The 20,180-nt window shown below is 39.1% G+C and overlaps 2 protein-coding genes across 6 annotated transcripts; one reads left to right on the forward strand and one right to left on the reverse strand.

Moving 5' to 3' along the window:
* The first annotated feature begins 1,000 nt into the window (after window positions 1-1,000).
* Window positions 1,001-8,251, forward strand: LOC139628532 (uncharacterized). Of its 4 annotated transcripts, XM_071490262.1 has the most exons (11): window positions 1,005-1,210; window positions 1,400-1,515; window positions 2,255-2,348; window positions 2,917-3,373; window positions 3,606-3,681; window positions 3,867-3,933; window positions 5,735-5,882; window positions 5,996-6,056; window positions 6,172-6,302; window positions 6,430-6,519; window positions 7,592-8,251. In XM_071490262.1, the coding sequence occupies exons 1-11, from the start codon at window positions 1,125-1,127 to the stop codon at window positions 7,610-7,612; spliced, it is 1,347 nt and encodes a 448-aa protein (XP_071346363.1). In that variant the 5' UTR covers window positions 1,005-1,124; the 3' UTR covers window positions 7,613-8,251. The 4 variants fall into 4 exon arrangements, with proteins under 4 accessions (XP_071346364.1, XP_071346365.1, XP_071346366.1 ...); XM_071490263.1 differs by lacking the exons at window positions 6,172-6,302; window positions 7,592-8,251 and having other exon boundaries at window positions 1,001-1,210; window positions 6,399-6,520; XM_071490264.1 differs by lacking the exons at window positions 6,172-6,302; window positions 7,592-8,251 and having other exon boundaries at window positions 1,001-1,210; window positions 6,402-6,519.
* Window positions 8,252-8,534: 283 nt separating this feature from the next.
* On the reverse strand, window positions 8,535-20,059 carry znf644a (zinc finger protein 644a). 2 transcript variants are annotated; one of them, XM_071490259.1, is made up of 6 exons: window positions 19,935-20,059; window positions 13,484-16,127; window positions 12,248-12,841; window positions 11,147-11,272; window positions 9,653-9,755; window positions 8,535-9,039 (listed from the first exon to the last, which is right to left on the reverse strand). In XM_071490259.1, the coding sequence occupies exons 2-6, from the start codon at window positions 16,122-16,124 to the stop codon at window positions 8,844-8,846; spliced, it is 3,660 nt and encodes a 1,219-aa protein (XP_071346360.1). In that variant the 5' UTR covers window positions 16,125-16,127; window positions 19,935-20,059; the 3' UTR covers window positions 8,535-8,843. The 2 variants fall into 2 exon arrangements, with proteins under 2 accessions (XP_071346360.1, XP_071346359.1); XM_071490258.1 differs by having other exon boundaries at window positions 19,874-20,059.
* Between the last annotated feature and the right edge of the window lie 121 nt (window positions 20,060-20,180).

Raw genomic sequence — 20,180 nt, forward strand, 5'->3', positions numbered from 1 at the left:
TCATTGTGATCTCACAAAACACGTTTCTGACCACAACCCACAAATTCAAACTCTAATTATGAGACAATTTAACAAAAATGTCTAATGGGATCAAATTATGAAGTGATGACATTTTATATCCAAATGGTCGAAGGTCAACTTCACTGTGACATTATTATGTTCTGCAAAAACACTTCTGGCCATTATTCAACACTGTAACTCAGCAGAGGAAGGGGAGACTGTGACCACCTGTAACCTGGCTGGTTGCCGGAGACATACAACCACAAGGCAGTAATTCTAGTTTCTTCATTGTAAAGTTACTGCAAACTCTGCACTGTAACATAACTGAGCTTGTATAATGCTTTGATTTATCCACATGGTTTGCAGTGGTTTCTAAAGATGTAAATGTTGACACAAGTTGACAATACAGGTAATAATACCGGAGCCACCTTAAAGCCCTTATCATTTCATTTGATAGTGATGACTACAAACCAATAAAGGGCCCTGGGGAATAACAAGCCAGCCAGCAGGCCTCGCTATGATGATGTTTGTTTAGGGCGTTTTAATTACATTCTACAAATAATGGCTATTTATAATGGCTATAAAATAACTGCAATTTTACTGTAATTTCCCTATGATACACTTCTGATGAAATTATTAGGAAGTTGCACATCTTTAAAGCTCTCCTGACGGCAACAGGAATGAAAGTGTGGTCCAAGTGGAATCAGCCTAAAATAAATGACTGTTTGTTTGTTTGGTTTTTATTCTTGAATGTAGCTTCTTCAAAGTTGAAAAATCTCAAACCCCCCTCAAAAAATAAAGAGGAAATGAGCTCCTGTCCGCAATAGCCCTCACAGTAAAGTAGTCATTATTATTATTCATTTCAGTCTGACACTAAAATAACTAACTACAAAAAAAGGAAGGGGAACGCCCTCCATTTATTGACCTGTAAACTAACTTGATGACATTTAACACAGGTGACTAGTCTGTAAATGTGTGAACGCCAGAGACGCGGCTGCACCATATGCTGCAGGATGCTGCCACCTGTCGACAGGTGTGAGTACCTGCTAACCAGCTCTTCGTAGGTGGGCTAGCTTTGCTGCACACTTAGACCACTATATCTGCTCCTATGATGCAGCCAGGAAATGAGCCGTCAGAACAACAATAACCCCTTCAGCCCTGCAGCAGCACCTCAGGGAGCTGCTCCGGTGTACAAGCAGCTGCCGGGAAGGTAATTCAGTGCTCTGCGCAGTCTTAGCATGTGTAGCTAATAGCAAAAATTGCTAAGCTAGTTAAGTTTGCTTTAGCACTGATAAAGCACCAGTCTGCATCCGCCCTGATGCATTCGTGTTCACCTGCTGTTATTGTGTTATTCACCTGGCTCGTGGATCTGCGCTCCTGTGCTTTCTGTGACGCACAGAGTACCCGCAGACTTCATGGAGGCCATGAAACGCGTCCCAGCGAAGTTAGCAGACACCTCTAACATCAGGACATCTGACATGGCTGCTGAGACACAACCAGCCCAGAAAGCTGCAGGTAACCTCTGTGGACATTTAAGCTCACCTAGAGACAGCTACACAACAACTCCTTACAAAGCTATACCAGTGGCATTGCATGTTTTAACTCATTTACATCAAATTACTTATATTTTTCATCAAAACTAACCATTTAGTAAATTAGGCTGCTGTAACTTGTCCACTGTTGTAGGTATTCGCTGCTTCGATTGATATATGAATGATGTGTTTTTTCTTCTTCTTCTTTTTTTTTTTTTGCAGACGCTTTTTGCAGATGTTCAGGGCCTTTAAATGACTTAATTAGAGCCTTATCAGAAGCGAGATGACAGGAAATGAGAGGAGAGAGAGAGATAGCAGAGAGTGACATGCCACAACCCCAACCAGAACAAGGGCACCATTGCCTCTCTACCTAAAACTATTGTAAAAATACATCCAAAACTTTGTGGCACACATTAAGAAATGGTCCACATAAATGAAAAGTAAACATATTTTTTGTTAAGGATTGTAAACCTGTAAATACTCTTGTATGGTTGGCAAAAGAAATGGCCACCTACTGCTTAAGAACTGGAAAAGCTGTCTCTGGCTTCCTTTTCCCAAGTCAGAATAGGAGATTATTGTGTTAATTGCTGTCGTAATAACTAATAAAGTCAACTTGCTACAGTTCATTGGTAGTAAGTTGTAACTATAGATTACATATTTGAATGCATTAAGTCTGTCAATATAAATTGTCATCACTATTATTTCCCTTTTGTAATCTACAGTCCAATCTTCTGCTGCTAAATGGAAGTCTTCATTCAAACCAATAGGAGATGAGGACGACAACTCTCAGGACAAAAGCACAAGCAGAACAGAAAAGTAAGTCAGGAATTCTGGAGCCTCGATAATTAATTTGTAAAAATCCCACTTCAAAGTTTTGTATGTCCCCTGAAAAATCTCCACCCCTTGCTTGACAACTGTCAGTCACTGATGTGATGAGCCTCTGAATCTATAGCTGTGGGATCTTCTTCCAGTCCTCCAGAAGCCTCTGACAGAGGGAGTGATGTCTGCTTTAGTCACAATCCAGGACACCCCACATTGAAGCCTTTAACTTTGTGGTTATTTAAAATGTTGAAATGTGGGCTGTCTGAAGGTGACCTCCTTATATATTATTCTGGGTGGACCCTGTGAGGTGAAAGTGCAAGTGGCAGGAATGATGCAGTGTCCCACTGACTGCTTAAACAAATGTGGAGAGGTTTGTTTTGACTCATGCCAGGAAAAGATTTTTTATGTTTCCCAACAGTTCATGTTTACATTTATAGTGTCTGTGAACATTCAATGGTTAATGGTAACATGTCCTTACAGATGGTTTAGATAGATCATTGTAAATTGCATGTAACACACACACACACACACAGTTATTCTCTCGCTCTTTCATCTTCCTCAGAGTTGAACTTTATGACCCGTATGATCCCGGCTCGTCAGACTCTGAGCTGGAGGTGGCACAGAGCAAAGACAACAACCGCTCCACATCCGATCAGGATAACAACCCAGGATGTCGACATTTGTCTCCGGGTAGAGGCAGCCGTGAAAAACGCCGCTGGGACTCACCCTACTCTGTGCCAGGGAGACAGCCCTTTGACCAATGCGACTTAGACCCTGAAACTGGACCCACTGAGAATCACGTTCTCAATTCTTGTCATAGACTGTCTGAAGCTTATGGCCCAGGCACTGAATCACTAGACAGACCGGGGTATGGCTCCATAAGTAGACCTGTGGAGCACAGGGTCTGCAGCCCTGACAGGATTGTTCACAGTTCTTCCACCCAACAGTTTCCTGCATCTTATGGAGGACAAAAGACCAACGAGGAGGAGAGGATAACAGTGACAGAACACAGGAGAGAGGTATCATCGATAAGACTGAAAGTGTAGCCTTTGAACTTTATTGTCAGCATGATAATGAAGTATTATGTGATTCATAGGAAAGAAAGCTAGTTTGAGGTTAGTGGTTAAATTCAGTCTTGACTTGTAGACTGAAGCAGGATACAGCGCCTGTTTGTGGAGCACACAGCTGTTTCCTCTTTATGAAAATAGTGTGAGACTTGGTATTAGTTGGAGACTTTTCTCTCCTCTGTAGATAACCACTACTATTAGATTATCCCCACCCAAGTTACAGAGGGATTATCAACATCAGTTGGGGCTCATGGAAACAGGTAAGTTTGCACGTTGGAGTAATGACAGTTTCCCTGCTGTTATATATTACCATTTTCAAATAAAATACAGGAGAGCACAAACTTGAGAATACAGTTTCACAAGGTAACGATCAAGCAGTATTTTTGCCATGTGTACAGGTATTTCCTCTGTGAACCTGTATTATTGTGTGTATTGTGTTCTGCAGGTCTGGACAAAATCACACCTGCCACAGAGGTGACAAGAAGAACAAGCAAAACTATAATGATGGACAAGTAAGCACCAGGCACACCAATGCCCTGTTGTTTCAAGTTTTCACATCACAATCATCTTCAATTTGATAGTGTTGTGAAATTGCCACAGCAACAACAAGGACACGCATGTTTTAATCATGTTTCATATCATCCTCTGATGTTGTTTGGCCAATCTTGTGCAGGATTAACTAACATAGAAAGATTACACTCATTAAACCTCACTGGATGTTTTCACAGAACCAAGTCAGAGATAAAAATCTGTCAGAGTCTGTCCCACAAGTTTAGGTTACTGCAGTCCTCAGATAATCAGCATTACTGCTGGTAAATGTCAGAGGAAACGATGTACAGAAGAGGAAATCCACACAACTACATTGCTACTGTGTTAGGATAGTTACCATTAGCTGTCATTTGCTTAGTTATATGTTGATGTAATTGCTCAAATGTAATACACCCCACACTGTCATCTCAGTCTAGGTGTAACTAAACTATGTCAGAAAAACAGGGCACACATGTGTCAACCACTGCTGGTCACAAACACATTTTGATACAGTATAAACACTGGCTGAATGACCAAGGGGAGAGAGAACATAGCTTTGTACAATCTAATAATTTTCATACCAGCTACTTTACAGCTCTGCTAGCTCTGAGTTTTTGTCCTTCAAGTGTTCATCATTGTAGCTGTAAAGCTTCAGCTAACACTGAAACCAAACCGAACCTTTGTGTGATAGGAGAACCCTGTTGGACTGGCTGATGACCGATTGGGTCCCATTGGGTCTGGATGAACACGACCTGTAACATCATAAAGATAACTTGTCTCTTTACACAGGTCTGATCATCTTCCATTATTCACATTTAACATGGCAGTTTTAATGCCTCCTCTGTGTACATTCATGTCCACTCTCTGCAGTCGGCAGAAGGGGGCAACAGGTTGTGAGTTACTGTGGGAACAGTAAAAACACTAACAAGGGCTTAAGTCAAAGCAATAGAAAAGTACACTTGAACATACAAGTTGTAAGCACATTAACCTATTTAACATTAGGTAATACTTGGCAAAGCGCTTAATGAGTGCGACTAAAGCACTCTCCAAGAATGAAAGTTTATTCTAAATTCAGCGTTATAGCCTAAAATCGTCAGGTTGGATGTTGACACTTAACTCTTAGGACGCTAATGTCAGAATCTTTGGTTGTTAGTCCTGTTTTGAGTTTTAAAGTTGTCACTTTAAGCTCATATGAAGACCCTAGGCTGTTTATGGTCTGTTATTAAACTCTTCAGTACTTAGTATGGCAACTGCAAAATACCGTATCGTAGAACAAAATTTTGACAGACAGCTTTCTCCATACAGGGCTGTCAACTTTGGAAGACATCAAAATAACTACAGATATAAATTCCTTAACAACAAAGTTTAAATGCTGGCTAAACGCAAAACAGAGCTGTACCCATTTCTGCATAATTATATCTATTGTTAGTTGTTTTTGTTTGACTGTTTGTCTGCTTGTTGTGCTATTGTTGTCTCAACATCTGTGTATTTTAGCCATTTGTATGATATCACAAATCAATCCATTTCATTATAGTATTTTACTCTACTTATATATCTTTAGTGTATTGTAGTTTTATGATAGTGGAAATTGACTGTCATGGTTGAACTGTACATGTAAAAGCCCAACAAGGGACAGGAGTCGAGAATTAGCTAAGCTATAAACTCTTTTTGCAGCACATTTTTCATGCTCTGTTATGGAACAATGTTAAATTGCATTGTCCCTGTCAAATAAATAAATAAACTAAGTATTCTGCAACACTGAATATCTTCATATTTTTCCTGTAGGAACCCCATCACTTGTGACCTTTGTGAAGTTGAGCTGGCCAATGGGCAGGAGCTGGAGGATCACTTAGACGGCAGAAGCCACTGGGTGACACTGGAGCACATTCAGCAGAATAATAATTACGATGATCTGGCTATAGCTTTCCTGCAGGTGAGATAATAAGCTCGGTGTGAAAAAAACTTTAACCTAAAATCCCATATAAACATAAACAAATATTGGTACATGGGTGTCTGTATGGTGACTAACATATTTTATTTCTACAGGAAGTCATGCTGTATAAAAGCCGTCAGTGTAGTCGAGCCATAGAGGACAGTGCTCTTCAAGGTAAATGACTTTGAATTGTCACAAATGTGCGGAGAAAAAAGATTAAACTTTCATTGTCCTATCTTCTGTTCCAGACTAACAAAGCTTAAATACAGTGTGATCGTTGTATTGTCAGCTCTGCAGGAGAATGACCACATGACAAAGGTGGAAATGTTCCACTGTGCAGCTTGCAACATCTTAGTATCCACATCTGCATCCTCAGTGCAGACTCACATTACCTCTCAGGAACACCTCTTCAACACAAAGGTAACACTTCTGTACAGAAGCACACTTTAACATTAATCAAATATCTATCTGTCTATATATCTGTCTTCATGTGTGTGAATTCAACATTGGCCCTAGAAGTGGTGACTGATTGATTGATTTCCTGAAGGAGTTTGAAGTACAGCAGAGACGTACTTGTCTCAACAAGGCAGAAACCATAATGAAGAAGCTGAAACCTCAGTTTGAAGACTTCATAAAGGTACTTGGCAGCAGTGATTACAGCAGTTAATGTATATAATAACATATGTAAGACATGACAGAATGGAGTTATGGACAATTCTTTTGATAAATTGTTCCTCCAAGTGAGCAGTTTTTGCCATCAAATAACCATTACTCCCTCAAATTACTAATTGTCATACTGGATACTTATTTGGTTCCCTCAAGTTAGTTATTCATTCTTGTAAGTGACATTGCATGAATTATATAATTCATTCCCTCAAAGTAATAGCACGGTCACATTCATTTAATATCAGCACATTTGTTCTTGGGTCTGTTTGCACTCTATTCAGTTTTCTTTTGTTTTTGGAACAAAGTATGTGTCAATGCTTTAGGTTGTAATTGTTGAATCACAACAACATGTATTACATACTTTTAGAGCTCAGTTTAGCATGGGCCCAAATCACTCATTTGAAGGAGTTATCTCAAAGTACAAATTCATAAACTGGTTATCAACTGGCTGTCTTTACTAAGGCTAAATAAAAAACTATTTCAAATGACAGAGATGGGGTGAGTAGCCTTTGACCTGTCATATGCAACATTAAAAAAGTGTCATACAATCATGAAATACTATTAAGTAATTGGTTGTGAATATATGAAAGCTGTTATAAAGGCTCTACAGTCAACATTTTCAACACCTAAGTAGTTGTGTATGGAAAGGAAATATCTAATATACTCATTCTGTGTCTTAATATGAACAAAATATTGTATAAAGTGAAACAGCAAAACTTAATGATGGTAAAAGTAACACAGTTTGTACTTGACTCTACTTAACTAAGATGAGATTGCATATATTATCTTTATGTGGCTGTGGCATTGAATACATGGGACAACAAACCAAATCTTTCTAAATTGACAAAGAAATTACTGAAGTCAAGCATCTTGCTCTTGTAATGCATTTGTTTTCAGCTTTAGTACACTACATCTAATTAGTAGCACAAACAAATAGTACCCTAGCATAGGCTCTTAGTAATTACTAGTACTTAAAATGGACTGCACTTGGGCTATGTTGAGGTCTGACTGATCAAACTACTTCACTGATCCTTCTCTTTCAGGGCAGCAGACCATTTGAATGATGGAAATCACTGGTCTTCAGAATACTGTTTACACTGAGGTGTTTGCTTCAGGTGAAGAATAATGGACTTTGAATCACAGCCACATAAATGCTGTATCTATTCTCATGCACAGTATATTGCTCAGAGAAAACACTGTTCATGTGCCATTTAGACTTTGTCAGAATAAATGAAAGCATCGAGTCCAGGTTTGTTCATAGAAGAGATCTTTTTTTTGTTCTTTGGTACATATTGTTTGTCATTTCACATTTTGTCCATGTCAATGTTACAAACCCCCACGTAATCACCATTTGGTCACCTTAAGAAGACAAAGCTTGCGATTTTTTTAAAATACAGATGCAGTGTTTATCATTTCTGTCCAAAAATAATCAGAGAAAGTCAATTTGTTTCTTTGCTTTTTTTATTTAGAACAACACAAATGTTTTAAGCATTGTATCTGTGTGATATAGTACATTTAAAATTAAATTATTTCAAAACAGTATATTTAAACATTAAATATAGGTGACATGTATGAAGGGCATTGTCAGCACAGGCTGTGCGTGTTAGGTCTTTTTTCTTAACCACCTTCAGTTTTAATTTTGTATTTGTATTAGAAACAATGCAGTTACTGAAATACTATAAAACACTTTCTATGCATAACAAGTTTGCAGACATTATTCTTTGTGTTCTTGAATAGTAGCTCATTTTTTCCACTTGTGATTCTTGGAACTGTTTATCAAGATCTTTCAGGTGCCGTCACTTTCAGTTGAAATGTTCATCTCAGTAACTCTGTGGCCTGAAAACAGAGACTGTGGGCTTTGATTTCAACATCTTGCAGTACAAAAAAAACTAAAACATGATTCTATGTATCTTACGAATGTGAATATTGATATAGAAGAGAGGTGCTCCCAAACTTTGACCAAAAACGGACTCAAACCATGAGAAATCTGAGGTAAAAGTTGTCTTCATTAGAAATGGATTCCACACTACATTACTGCATAAAACAAGAAAACAGTCTGTCCATCTGGAATTGTATTCCAAAAAATGGACCATGTAAAAACAGAAAAAGGTAACAATATCCAAAATAATTAACTTTCATCTGTCCAAATGTCCAAGCATGTACAATACCTCCATCATTGAGCAATATTGTACTTTTGGCCAGTATTTAATTGATTTTTTTTTAAAAAAAAGTGAAAGAACATCCAAAGTACATACACATACAGTCTAGTGAAATCTTAAAGGATCCTCATTGGCTTTATGAGGCAGCATGTGTGGCTGTCAGAGAGCTGTCTTGGTCAGTCTTGAGGGTTGGGGGGTCCTTGGGCAGCGAGGTGACCTCTACCATGCCTAGCCCAGTGTGAGGGACACTAGTGTTCATAATGTGTCTCTGTAAATGTTTAATCCAGTCCTCCTGGACCGACAAGGGACCCTGGAAGACGAGGTCACAGAACCTGTAAAGAGAAAAAGAGACTGATGATGATAGACCAACACAAAAGGAGCTCATCATATTTCAGTGTTTCCATGGGTGCCCAAAAAAAGAGCTAAAACAATTCATTGATATGACAATCGGCACAAAATTTAACACAGTTCTGATAAATGCCAAATATTTGCCATTTCCAGCTTCTCAAATGAGATTATTTGTTGCTTTTCTGTTTTATATCACTGTGGATTGAAAATCTTTGGGTTTTAGGCTGTTGGTTTGACAACAGACATCAGACCATATCATCAAGTACTCTACTCGTCTTTGTTTAGATTTATTGGTCTCAGTGTTGGTGCAACTGTGGTTGGTTATTCTACAAAGATAGATTATGGTTTGTGGTTTATTTTTGAAGCACATCAGTGACAACACGTGTCTCATTCATCTGGTCAGGTTTGTTATATAAATAAATAAATAGGGTTGCCAACGGAAATCAAATAGACCACAATAAATATTTGACAGTGGCCCACATGGTTGCCTGGGAAAACTGGACAATTGAATCCTGATGTTCTGCAAATGCAATATTATCCACCATTTAAAAAGAGTGTAATATTGTATGTTCATTAGAGAAGAAATGGAAATAGTACCTGCAGGTGAGTCTGTACATTTCCTCTGGAGTTTGTGGTAAGGGCAGTGTCTTCTTCTTTGAGCCAGGCCTTGAGCGCTGCCTCCTTGCTTTACAGTCAAATGCTGAAAGACAGAATTTACTTTATTAATTTACAGAATTACCATTGAGATCACAGCACAGCCTTTAAGCATTTTAATGGACAAAAATCTATGATAACTACTGGAAGGTTCTGATATTATTGATGGTCCAATGATCCTACGCTCTCACACAACATATTGTCTTTGTTTAGAAAATCTGGGCCCTCACATTATTCCTACTATTTTGGACTCGTGACTGGTGAGATGAATAATCTTGCTCTGTGTCTCAGCTGCATGGCAGGGCGGCTGAGACACAAGGCCCTTGAAATAAGAGTGATGATCTGTGCGTACCGGAAAAGTAGGCCTTGAAGGCTTTCTGCCATGAAAAGGTTGTTCCTCCCACTGATGCACCCACCACGCTCCACAATTAAAATCTTTGCAGCATCACACTTGCTGACGCCCTTCTCAATCCTTACCATGGGGAGGACACAAATAACCACTGGTACACTAAATATAAGTGTGATGTGGACTTCACAACCCCTTGTGGTATCCAGCCACACAGGTAGTTTTGACTTTTATAATTTAGAGATTTCTGCTGCCATACCTATCCAGTGGATGTGAATGCTTTTTATTTGTGAACAACTGACAGGTGATGAGGTTACTCAGGTACAATCAGGCAGCTTGAATTTTACTGCATGCCTGATCGGATTTAGTAGTTTTCGGTCAGAACATCCAGGAAGTGAGGTTGAGGCTGAATGTGATATTATGCCAAGTATTCACGGCACTGACATGACCCTTTATATAATATCCTCCATGAAAGGTGTGGAGGTTTTGACCACTAGAAGTGCTGTGGAGCAGAGTTTTATGATTGGGTCCCATTTTGTTTGTGTCCTGAGCAAATACAGTAGGTGATGTGTTAACATTCCTGAATGATGGTTTCATGCTCTTCCTGAAAAAAAAATTATTCAGCTTTGCAACTGTTTCATAAGGAAGGAAATCTTTTTCCACACATCTGTTAGGCCTGAAGGATATGCATGATGTGCTTTGGTGAGAAACAGTGTTTATAAACATAACTTTGTTTGTTCACAGAAGAACTTCACAGAGTACCTTTAAGAAAGTTATATAATATGTTTACTTCTGTGCCTAAAGGCAGGTCTATCTGTGTTTCACACATCACACAGATTTCCAAGCCTGAGATCTTTAAGAATTTGGGTCCAGGGACTGTTTTGAATACTCTGTATTACTAGAGCGTTCAGGTACTTTGATCCTTTTTAATGCAAGGAAGGATCAACCAGTTTGAATTGCTAGTGTAGCAACAATGGTGAGCCTTAATGAATAAAAGTGATTTAATTAGCTAAAACCAATTAATAAAAACACTGACTGTAAGAGAATACATGCCCCAGTCTCTAACTTAAGGTGTTGCTGATGGCACTTACTGGTTCCTTCAAGTAAGGCAGTCCTTTTTCGTTTTGCATATGCCCGGAGGTGATTGGACAAGCTAACTCCACTGTGGAAAGTTGCATTGCAATGGACACACACCTTCCTGTTGAATTCACCTTTCTCTGTAACAAGACGAAAAAAAATAACAAGGACAAATAAGTCAGAAGATTATTATGGTGGTACTTATTTGTTATATTTGTTGTTATAAATAAGGTCTTACCAGTGAAGAAACAGTATTGTTGGTTGAATAATTGACAATACAGACAAAAATAGTTCCACATTATGAACTAGAATAGTGGCACTCCAAAAGCACACAAAATATGTCAATACTGTGGCCTCAGTTACCATTATATTTCTTATACTGACACATTTCAGCAAGCATCCCTTCATTACAAAAGCCCCACACTGTGAGATTAAGAAATGTACTGAAACAGGTTCTGTCTTTGTTCAATCTTTGTTCAATCTTACAAAGTCTGTATAGATAACTGCAATTTGGTACTTTTTTAATGCAAATCAGGTTATGAGGCAAGAAAAAAAATAATGATAATTTACTGCATTTCTATGCAGCATGCTCCTGTTTTGCCACATAGTCTGCAGGTAACTGGGAAATCTAATTCTATGCCTTTATGCTGATGACACCTCACTTCAACAGTGCATAAAATCTGATGATCAGTACGCTCAGTGCTTTAGTTCAGAACAGCTTCTGTGGCTGTTAGTATCCATGTTCTGTTTACCTGTCACATACCTTCAAAAGTTGAGGCTAGACATTTTTAGTAGATGATCGGCTGTTTTTAAGTAAATGTGAGGTCATACACTTGTCTAATGTTTATTTTTGTGCTTCATATCTAAAGTTTAAATATGTTGAATTGTTTTGTCTTTTGATGTGCTTTAGTGCAAATGAAGAGCTTTTCAAATAAACTTTATTTTGATTTATTATTGTAAGTTTCTGAATTCTTAAACGTACTGTTTTGACTTCTAAATGAATTGTGTCAACAGGATTACATGATTCTTCTGGGTGACACCAAATTAATCAAAACACTGGAGTATTCCACTTCCAGTTAAACCTGTCTGGTAACTATCACCTGAAAGTTACTTACCGGATATTGAGTTTGGCAGTGAAGCTGCAACTCTTGATCCTGAACTGTGCTCACTGTTTGAAGAAACTGTTAAGGAGTTCCTTGACATCGGAGAGGAGCCCTTTAGTCTGGCATCTTCCTGACACTTCCTTTTCTTCAGAATTCCTATCAAGGCAGTTGTGCCTGAGAGTGAATTTTTAACATCCAACTTAGTCTCTAATTGCCTTTTTTCAGGTTCCATTTCCGATAAAGAAAACGTGGACATCAGTGGTTTGGCATCAGTGCAAACTCTTGGAATAGAATTGCTTTTTGGGATTCCAATGGGGGATGGTGTGAAACGATCGGCATGGGACAGCTTTGGTGAGGCACCATACTGGAAGTGGTTACGTCTCTTTCCCAGAATTTGAAGTGCCCGCTGGAACTCCTTCTTGTCGCGCATCAACTCCCGGAGTAAAAATAATGGGGATTTGTTCTTTGTTGAAATGCTTTTACCAAGCTTTTTGAGGTGGCCTCGTATGTGGTTGGACTGCCCAGTCCTGTTATCAAATGAATCCCCACATAATGGACAGGAGTGAATACTCTTCACAGTCTCAGAATCTGACTCCATCTGTAACGCTGAAAAAAAAAAAAAAAAAAAAAGGAATAAATAATCATAAACATAAACAATGTGCATTAAAAGTACAATATGATGTTTGAATTTTGTAAAATGAAAGTACATATAAAAAGGAAAACTATAGTTTAAACCAAGTTATAAAAAAAGGTCTTTCCAGTTGTGTTAAAATTTTATGGGGCGACATACAATTATGCAGATTGTAAATAAGACATTTTTTCAGAATACCTACTATTTATTTGCAAGTATAACCGAAAGTGAGTACACACATACTGTCATAATTTTTACAGAAAAACTGCAAGTGCACACAATTATGTTCAGTACATATTAGGTAATAGTTCAACTATTACCTAATATGTACTTAGGAAGTCAGTCTGTAAACTGGTGGATAAAGGTAACAATTGTACACAATTGTATAAATTTGAACAACCTCTTTGCTTTGTTTAAAACCTGTATGACTGTCTGTTTCCTCATCTTAAATTGCCCCAGTGGATTTTTTTTTGTAGCCATGGTGCCAAATTTCAAGATCTTAGCAATAAACTCAAGCCGCAAAAAAAACTAATTCATAGCCACAAAAATAAAAGCTGAATTACTTAACACCAAAGTTTTCTTTTCAATAGAAAAACATTCAATAAGTCCTGAAGTACCTTTTTTCAATCTCCGGAATGCTGAAATCTTACGTCGAATTCGCGGCCTTCTGTCTTGAGAAGCCACCTGCTCAGGAGGCACTACATGGCGTGCATTGTAGCTCAATCCGACCCTATGAAGATGTCCTCTGACATGATTGGACAATCCAACACCTGACTCAAAGACTGCAGGACAGTATGGACAGTTCTTACGGTCTGATTCCATCTCTGACAAATCATCGGCGAGGGATTCCCTCAGTGGTATTTGGTGGGAGTCAAAGGTTTCTTGGAATACTTCTGTTTCTATGCATTCTTCTTTGATTTCGGGGTCATCCTGTTCTTGCTCTTCAGTCTTTATTTTCTCAAACAGCCTTTTAGATGCCTGGAGAGCACCTCTCATGGACATTCTTCTGCTATAGGTATAAATGATGTTTTGTTTTTCTTTCTTGATACCATCGTCGAAAGAGTTTGTGTTAGGATCTATATCCTTAAACTGGAAAATGTCTTTTTCATCAAAGTTGGCCACTTCTTCCTCCTGGTTTATTTTCTTGGGACTTGGCAAAGGTTTTGGTAAGATGAAGCATGAGTCTTGGTCAGAGGTGTTGCGATATGGAGTGGACATCTTCCGTTTAGACGGTGACTTTTTGAATGTTGAGTGATCTAAGTTGAACTTGGGTTCACCAGTGCTTTTGAGGTCTCTTTCAGCAGCACTGGAGGGCGCGCTATGGCCATTTGGGGATAAAGCTGAATCTTCAACCTTGACTGTCAATGTTCCTGGCAACTGATCAGAGCCATTTTTGGAATTCTGAACGGATGTACTGCAATTGTTGCTTTCCTTCTTCTGCTCAGCACTCTTCTTACCATGTCTTTGTCTGGACAGGAGAACATTAATGGATTTGTCAAGCTTTGATTCTGTTAGTTGAGACTTGAGACCTCTCTTAATCTTGCTATTTTTGAATAAGTCTGAAATGTCAGACTCACTAGGGGAGCAAGCTCTTTTAGAAGAGATCTGATTTTTTATTGAGATTTTAGATGTAAATTCTGCATCTTCTACAGGGCTTTTACAAGTAGGCACATGCTGTTCCTTAGATGTTTGTGCGTTTTTCTCACTACACTGTGCAGCTTTGTATTCTTCAAAAGTTTGTTGATGGCGTCGCAGAAGGTGATTCTCAAAAACATGTTTGTTAAAAGCTCTGTAAGAACAAATGTTACAGGAGAATGTTTCAGAGTCATCATTCTGGATCTGCGCATTTCTCTCACTACGCCTTGCAGCTTCGTATTCCTCAAAGGTTTGTTGATGGCGCCGTAGAAGGTGATTCTTAAAAACATTTTTGCTAAAAGCTCTGTAAGAACAAACATTACAGGCAAAGGTTTGAGTGTTATCATCCTGAATCTGCTTTCTAACCGTAATTACAGTGTGCTGCATAATGTTATGTCTCCTAAGATCACTCTCACTCAGAGTCCTGAAGCTACATTTGTCACATCTAAACTTTCTCTTGTCCTTCTCATGCGTTTTCGCATGTTGAACAAATGTGTTTGGGCAGTTTGTTCCAAATGGGCACTGAGGGCAGAAAAGCTTCATGTTTTTATCCTCTTTCTTCTTATCATTCATGCCTTTGACCTCTTCAGTGAGTCTTGTTCGCTTCTCCTGGTGGATGGACATGTGCTCAATAAGTGAACCACTTTGTCTGAAAGACTGTCCACATTCACGGCATATAAAAGGCTTTGGCGAAATATTCGAAGGTTCAACGTGAGACTTCATATGACGATGCAAGTGATGCTCTTTCTTGAAAATGAGCTTGCATTTTGAGCAAGGGTAACGTGATAGCTTCTCCTCTGAATGAGAATTTATTGTGAGCCTCCCCTTCAATGGTGAAAGCCCATGACCTATACTGTTCCCATGTGAATTTCTCGCAGGGGCATTGTAAAGGATTTCCTTGATGGCCTTTACAGTTCCATTGGGATACTTGGAAACTTTCCCTGTTGGTGACGACTGTGACTTTGAGAATTTCCTTGACTTTCTGACTTTTCTGACAGGAATGGAGTCTACTGGGCCTTCGGCATCAGACAGTTCCTCAGATGACTTGTGGCTCAGATCAGGGTAAAGGTCTTCTGAGGGATCCACCATGACTACCATGTCCATTTTCCGTTTCCTTCTCCTTTGGTTGTTATTAGGAGGGACTTCCTCTTTAGGCTCCTCACCAGGAGAATCACCATGGTTCTCCCACAGAAACTGCATAAACTCTTTGTGAGGGTCCCATTGAAGGTCACTGGCACTACTAAAATTATCCAATGAGTCTTCTGGTGAGTCTACGTCAAAACCCCATATTCCTGCAGTGTCAATTTCTTGCACAGTTTTTAGTGGGGTGATGCTCTTTTCCTCCTCTTTCTCTGTGGAGATGCTATTAAGTTCATGGGCTTGTGTAGCCTGATGCGAAGAAGGTCCATTGCCCAGGCCAACTGGAGACAACATATCTGTGTTTGACATAACATCTAGGACACTGTTTTGTTTCAGAGAAGGCTTGCCGAAAGAATCGGTGCAAGAGGCTGATTCTTGAGCCATTCTCATTGGCTCTTGCAGGAGCGAGAGGGCATTGATCTCAGCATCTGCATCTTTGTCATCTTCATCAACACCTGTCAGACATGACATTTCAGCTGCCATGACCTGAAAAAGAAAAGTAAAGACCTCTTAGATATTCCGCAATCACAAGTGTTTAACTGCAAAATCTAAAGTTTGCAAAGTAGCATCCCAAAGGTTAAATTCAAATGTTTTTAATTTTAGGCATGGGCCTTTCTGTCTTTGCACTACACCAGATAACTGATCTGGATAGGGCCATTGCTTTTCAATTTTCTCTCCGTATTCTGATGGTTAACATTTTTTAATAAAATTTTAGCCTCTGTAATGTCCTTGTGCCTGTGGGATTTTCTAGTAGGTTATGTGGCCTTGACAGATTTGAGACAGGTTGAACTTATTCGCAAGACGACCGTGTGTTGTTTTGCTAGTGCCCCCTGCGATAGCTCCCCACTGCGTCAACGGACTGGCTCCATTCAAAAGACTGAGAAGGCAGTGTTTATTTTCATAGAGTAAAAGTCAGTCTGAATATGGCCTTACTCTGCATTGCTGCATCACCATTAAAACAAGTCAAGGTTCCTGTAAGCAAACCACTACTCTCATTGCCAATACTGCTTCGAAAGCACTGATTATTCCCATTTTGCCTTGGTTTCAGCTGACATAGGTGATAGCGTTTTTTTCAAGTAATCGCACTGCAAATGGGTAGTGCCACTGGTTAGCAATGGGTGAAGTATCAAAAATTAACTTTTTACCTTCAGGCATTGCAACATTTACTTATAACACAAAATTGCCAAATTCCCAATGTGTGCAAGTGGGCTTTTACATTTTGGTGGACTCCATGACCTTTGATACCGCTACGTTTCAAGTTCCAGTTCCGTGTTTTCAGGCACAGTTGTACAAATTAGAGTATAGATCTATTAAGTGAGCTGAATACAGCGCAATGAGTCATTCAATTTGTGTGTGATGTCACTTCATCATAGTCTGTGGGATGGGCAGATGGCCTCAGGGAAAAAGATCCTTGAGTACATGTTCAGGTGTCTGCAGAACACATAAGCATACCAAGACGAAGGAAAACATTTTTGGCACATGTGCAGCATGAGCGGCTTTTACTGGAATGAATGGGCGCCATCTTGGAGACTGGTATCCAGTTCACATACTGTATATCTATGCAATAGTGCCCGACTCAAGTATGTGATTGGGACACACCTTGTTGGATGTAGAATAAGACAAGTGAAGCATATCTACATTTTCAAGATGCGCCTACATAGGCAGGTGCACAACGCAAACCTCTGCAATTAAGTGACTGGGGCTGGTGCCCTGATCCAGTGTGCCGGACCAAATAACTCCCTGTTCCACCTGCCTAAACACACCTATGTTCAAATAACTAACATATTTATAAAGGCCAGAACAACAGAAAAGTAAGTAGCACCTAGCACAGATGCTGTACTGTGCCGACATGCAGGGACTGTAAAAGTCCTAACAAACAAGTCTTCTTCTACAGCAGCCTAACTGTGTGCCTACTGTAGATGTGTCAATAGCATTCACTACAGCATTGGAGAGCAACAACAAATCCTGCATGGAAGAGCAAAACTTGCACGGGTACACATTAATTGTTGCGGACAATGTGCACGCACCTGCAGACAAGCTCGTGTATGGGCTGCCATTCAGGGCCTGTTGGAGCCCTCAGCTACTATTTCATTTTTTGTTGTTTGTTAGGTCAACGGCAGAAATGCAGCAGTCATGTTACAAAGTAATCTACAGGAAGGTGCGCTTGCACATATTTAATTAGCCAATGCAGCGTCGCATGGCAAAAGTTGAACCTGGCTCAAGTTGGTCAGAATGTGGCCTTAAGGATAAATTCTTACTATTTTAGTAACTCCCTAAGCTCTATCGCCACCCTCAGGCCAAAATGTCAGGTGCGCACACAAGAATTTTAGACTAACGGTTCCCAAGGGGGTAAAATCAATTTGATTTTTTTTCATTTAGTACCACCATGAGGACAAACTTTAAAATTTTTATCCAGAAAACTGGTAAAATGAAATTGATGTTTGTTTCGCGACAATTGATTCATAGTTCTGCTAAGCATTTAACCCCTTGATTGTCGAGGCACCAGCACAACAATGGACGCATCCGTTATACATTTTAAGATCATGTTATTCATAATACATTATCATTGTTATTACATTATAGTGTTATTTCATTTTACTTTAAAGTCATCATGTTTGCACTTCAGTTAGCTTTGCTAGATGACAAAATACAAATGTACCTAGCTACAAAAAGAAGTTTTCTTAGCCTCGGGTAAAAACCCGAAACAGCCAAGTTTGTATTCTTTCATTTGTGATCATGCAAAAATTTCAATAAAGAACTGGCAATGGTTTAACCAGATCACAGATAAGAAAATTCGTGTGATGGTACTGAAAAGGATCACATTGTTGAGCCTTTCTTTAAACTGCTCCACATTATCTTTTTATCAACAGCCTGCTTTAGATAAAGAAGATAACGTTTCAGTTTCCACATAGGCCGATATGTCAGAGGAGAAATTAAGATTTAACCATCCAGCAAAACCATCCATAGGTTGTTTGTGCCCTTTAATCACACTGGTAGAGCTGGGTGCAATGAGTACTGCAGCCACTAGAAGCTGCTATCATGGCTTCAACATTTTATTTGTGTTTAAAACGCAAATAAAGCCGAACAATTAGTCAATTGACAAAATTATTCTGCAACTATTTTGACGACTGGTTCACTCTCTTTTCAAGCAAAAATACCAATTTTGCTAATTTTTTTTTGCCTAGCATGACAGTAAACTGAATATCTGTTAGTTTTTTACTTTTTTTAACGTTTTTTTTACAGACAAAACAAGAAATATCAAACAGTCATCTTGGGCTTTGGCACATTTTCATAGGTATTTTTACACTTTTCTGACATTTTCTTGACCTAGCGATTAGTCGGTTACTTGAGAAAATGATTGGCTGATAAATTGATAAGGAAAATAATCTTGAGTTGCAGTCCTAAATGCAAATACAAATCAGTGATGGTTAAGATGGTTTAACCACCTGGTAAACATGGTCAATACTTGTGGCTTTTAGCAAGCTTTAGCAAATGTCAGAAGCACAATAGTGACACAAGTCTAATCAAGCTTTTACAAGCCCAATACTGAATGCTCCTCATGTTTTACCAGCTGAAGAAATGAGCAATGATTTCTTGAGTGAAAAGTAAACAGTTTAGCTACTTACAGTGACACCAGAGGTATCATTTCGACTCAGTGATCACCCACTGACTACAAAATAAATGTAGCTAAATATAAAATATACTTGACATTTAGCTTAGATGATTAATTGTGGCCATTTATAACGCTACAAGGTCGCAGGAGTGAGAGGTCTCGGATTTGAAGGGCAATAAAAGTGTCATACCAAGTGAACGCTGCTGTGGCAGAGAAAGGTGTTTGTAACATCCACACAGCAGCACCAAAACTGCAGAGGGATGGACCCCGTAAATGGCTTTTGATGAGCGGTTGTGGATTTTGTATAGAGCTAAAACTTTCAGCACAGTTGTTCAGTTAAATGTCAGCCAACCCATAGTTGGGATAGGTTTCCAAAGGTACCTACTTTCAGAGCAAACTGGGCTATCAATACTATCTCCCGTAAGGATATCATAGCATTTCTTTGGCGTTTATATCACGCTGGCTTGTTGGATGCTGCTTGCAGGAGCTGCAGACCATTCCATTAAGGCTGTTCCATACCAAAACCCATTCCTCAGGCTAAACTACAGCTCCTGACAATCGTTCCTCGCCACTCACCATACGGATATCAATAAAATGATGAAAAACAAATAAACGTTACCTCCGAGCGGTGTGGATGGAGACAGGGCACGATTTATACGCTGCATTGAATAATTTCTTACTTTCGTCTTCCATCTATTTCACAGTCGCCATTTTCCGTGGTGGTCTGGTGTGGGACAGATCATTTCTTTTGTAAGGGTAAGCGTACGTACAAATAGCTCTACAGTGACAGAACAAACGCATCTTTTAATAATTACATATGTTTGTGTGCCTATTTTATAAAACAGCTACAGTTAAAAAGTTACTCAAGTTATTGCCTCGTAAAATTTCGTCACGTAATGTTACGAGTCGGCGCCATGTTCCCCCGA

This window comes from Trachinotus anak, unplaced genomic scaffold, assembly GCF_046630095.1.
Source record: "Trachinotus anak isolate AG129_WGS33_773 ecotype Australia unplaced genomic scaffold, CSIRO_AGI_Tana_v1 ptg000012l, whole genome shotgun sequence".
Taxonomy (NCBI): Eukaryota; Metazoa; Chordata; class Actinopteri; order Carangiformes; family Carangidae; genus Trachinotus; species Trachinotus anak.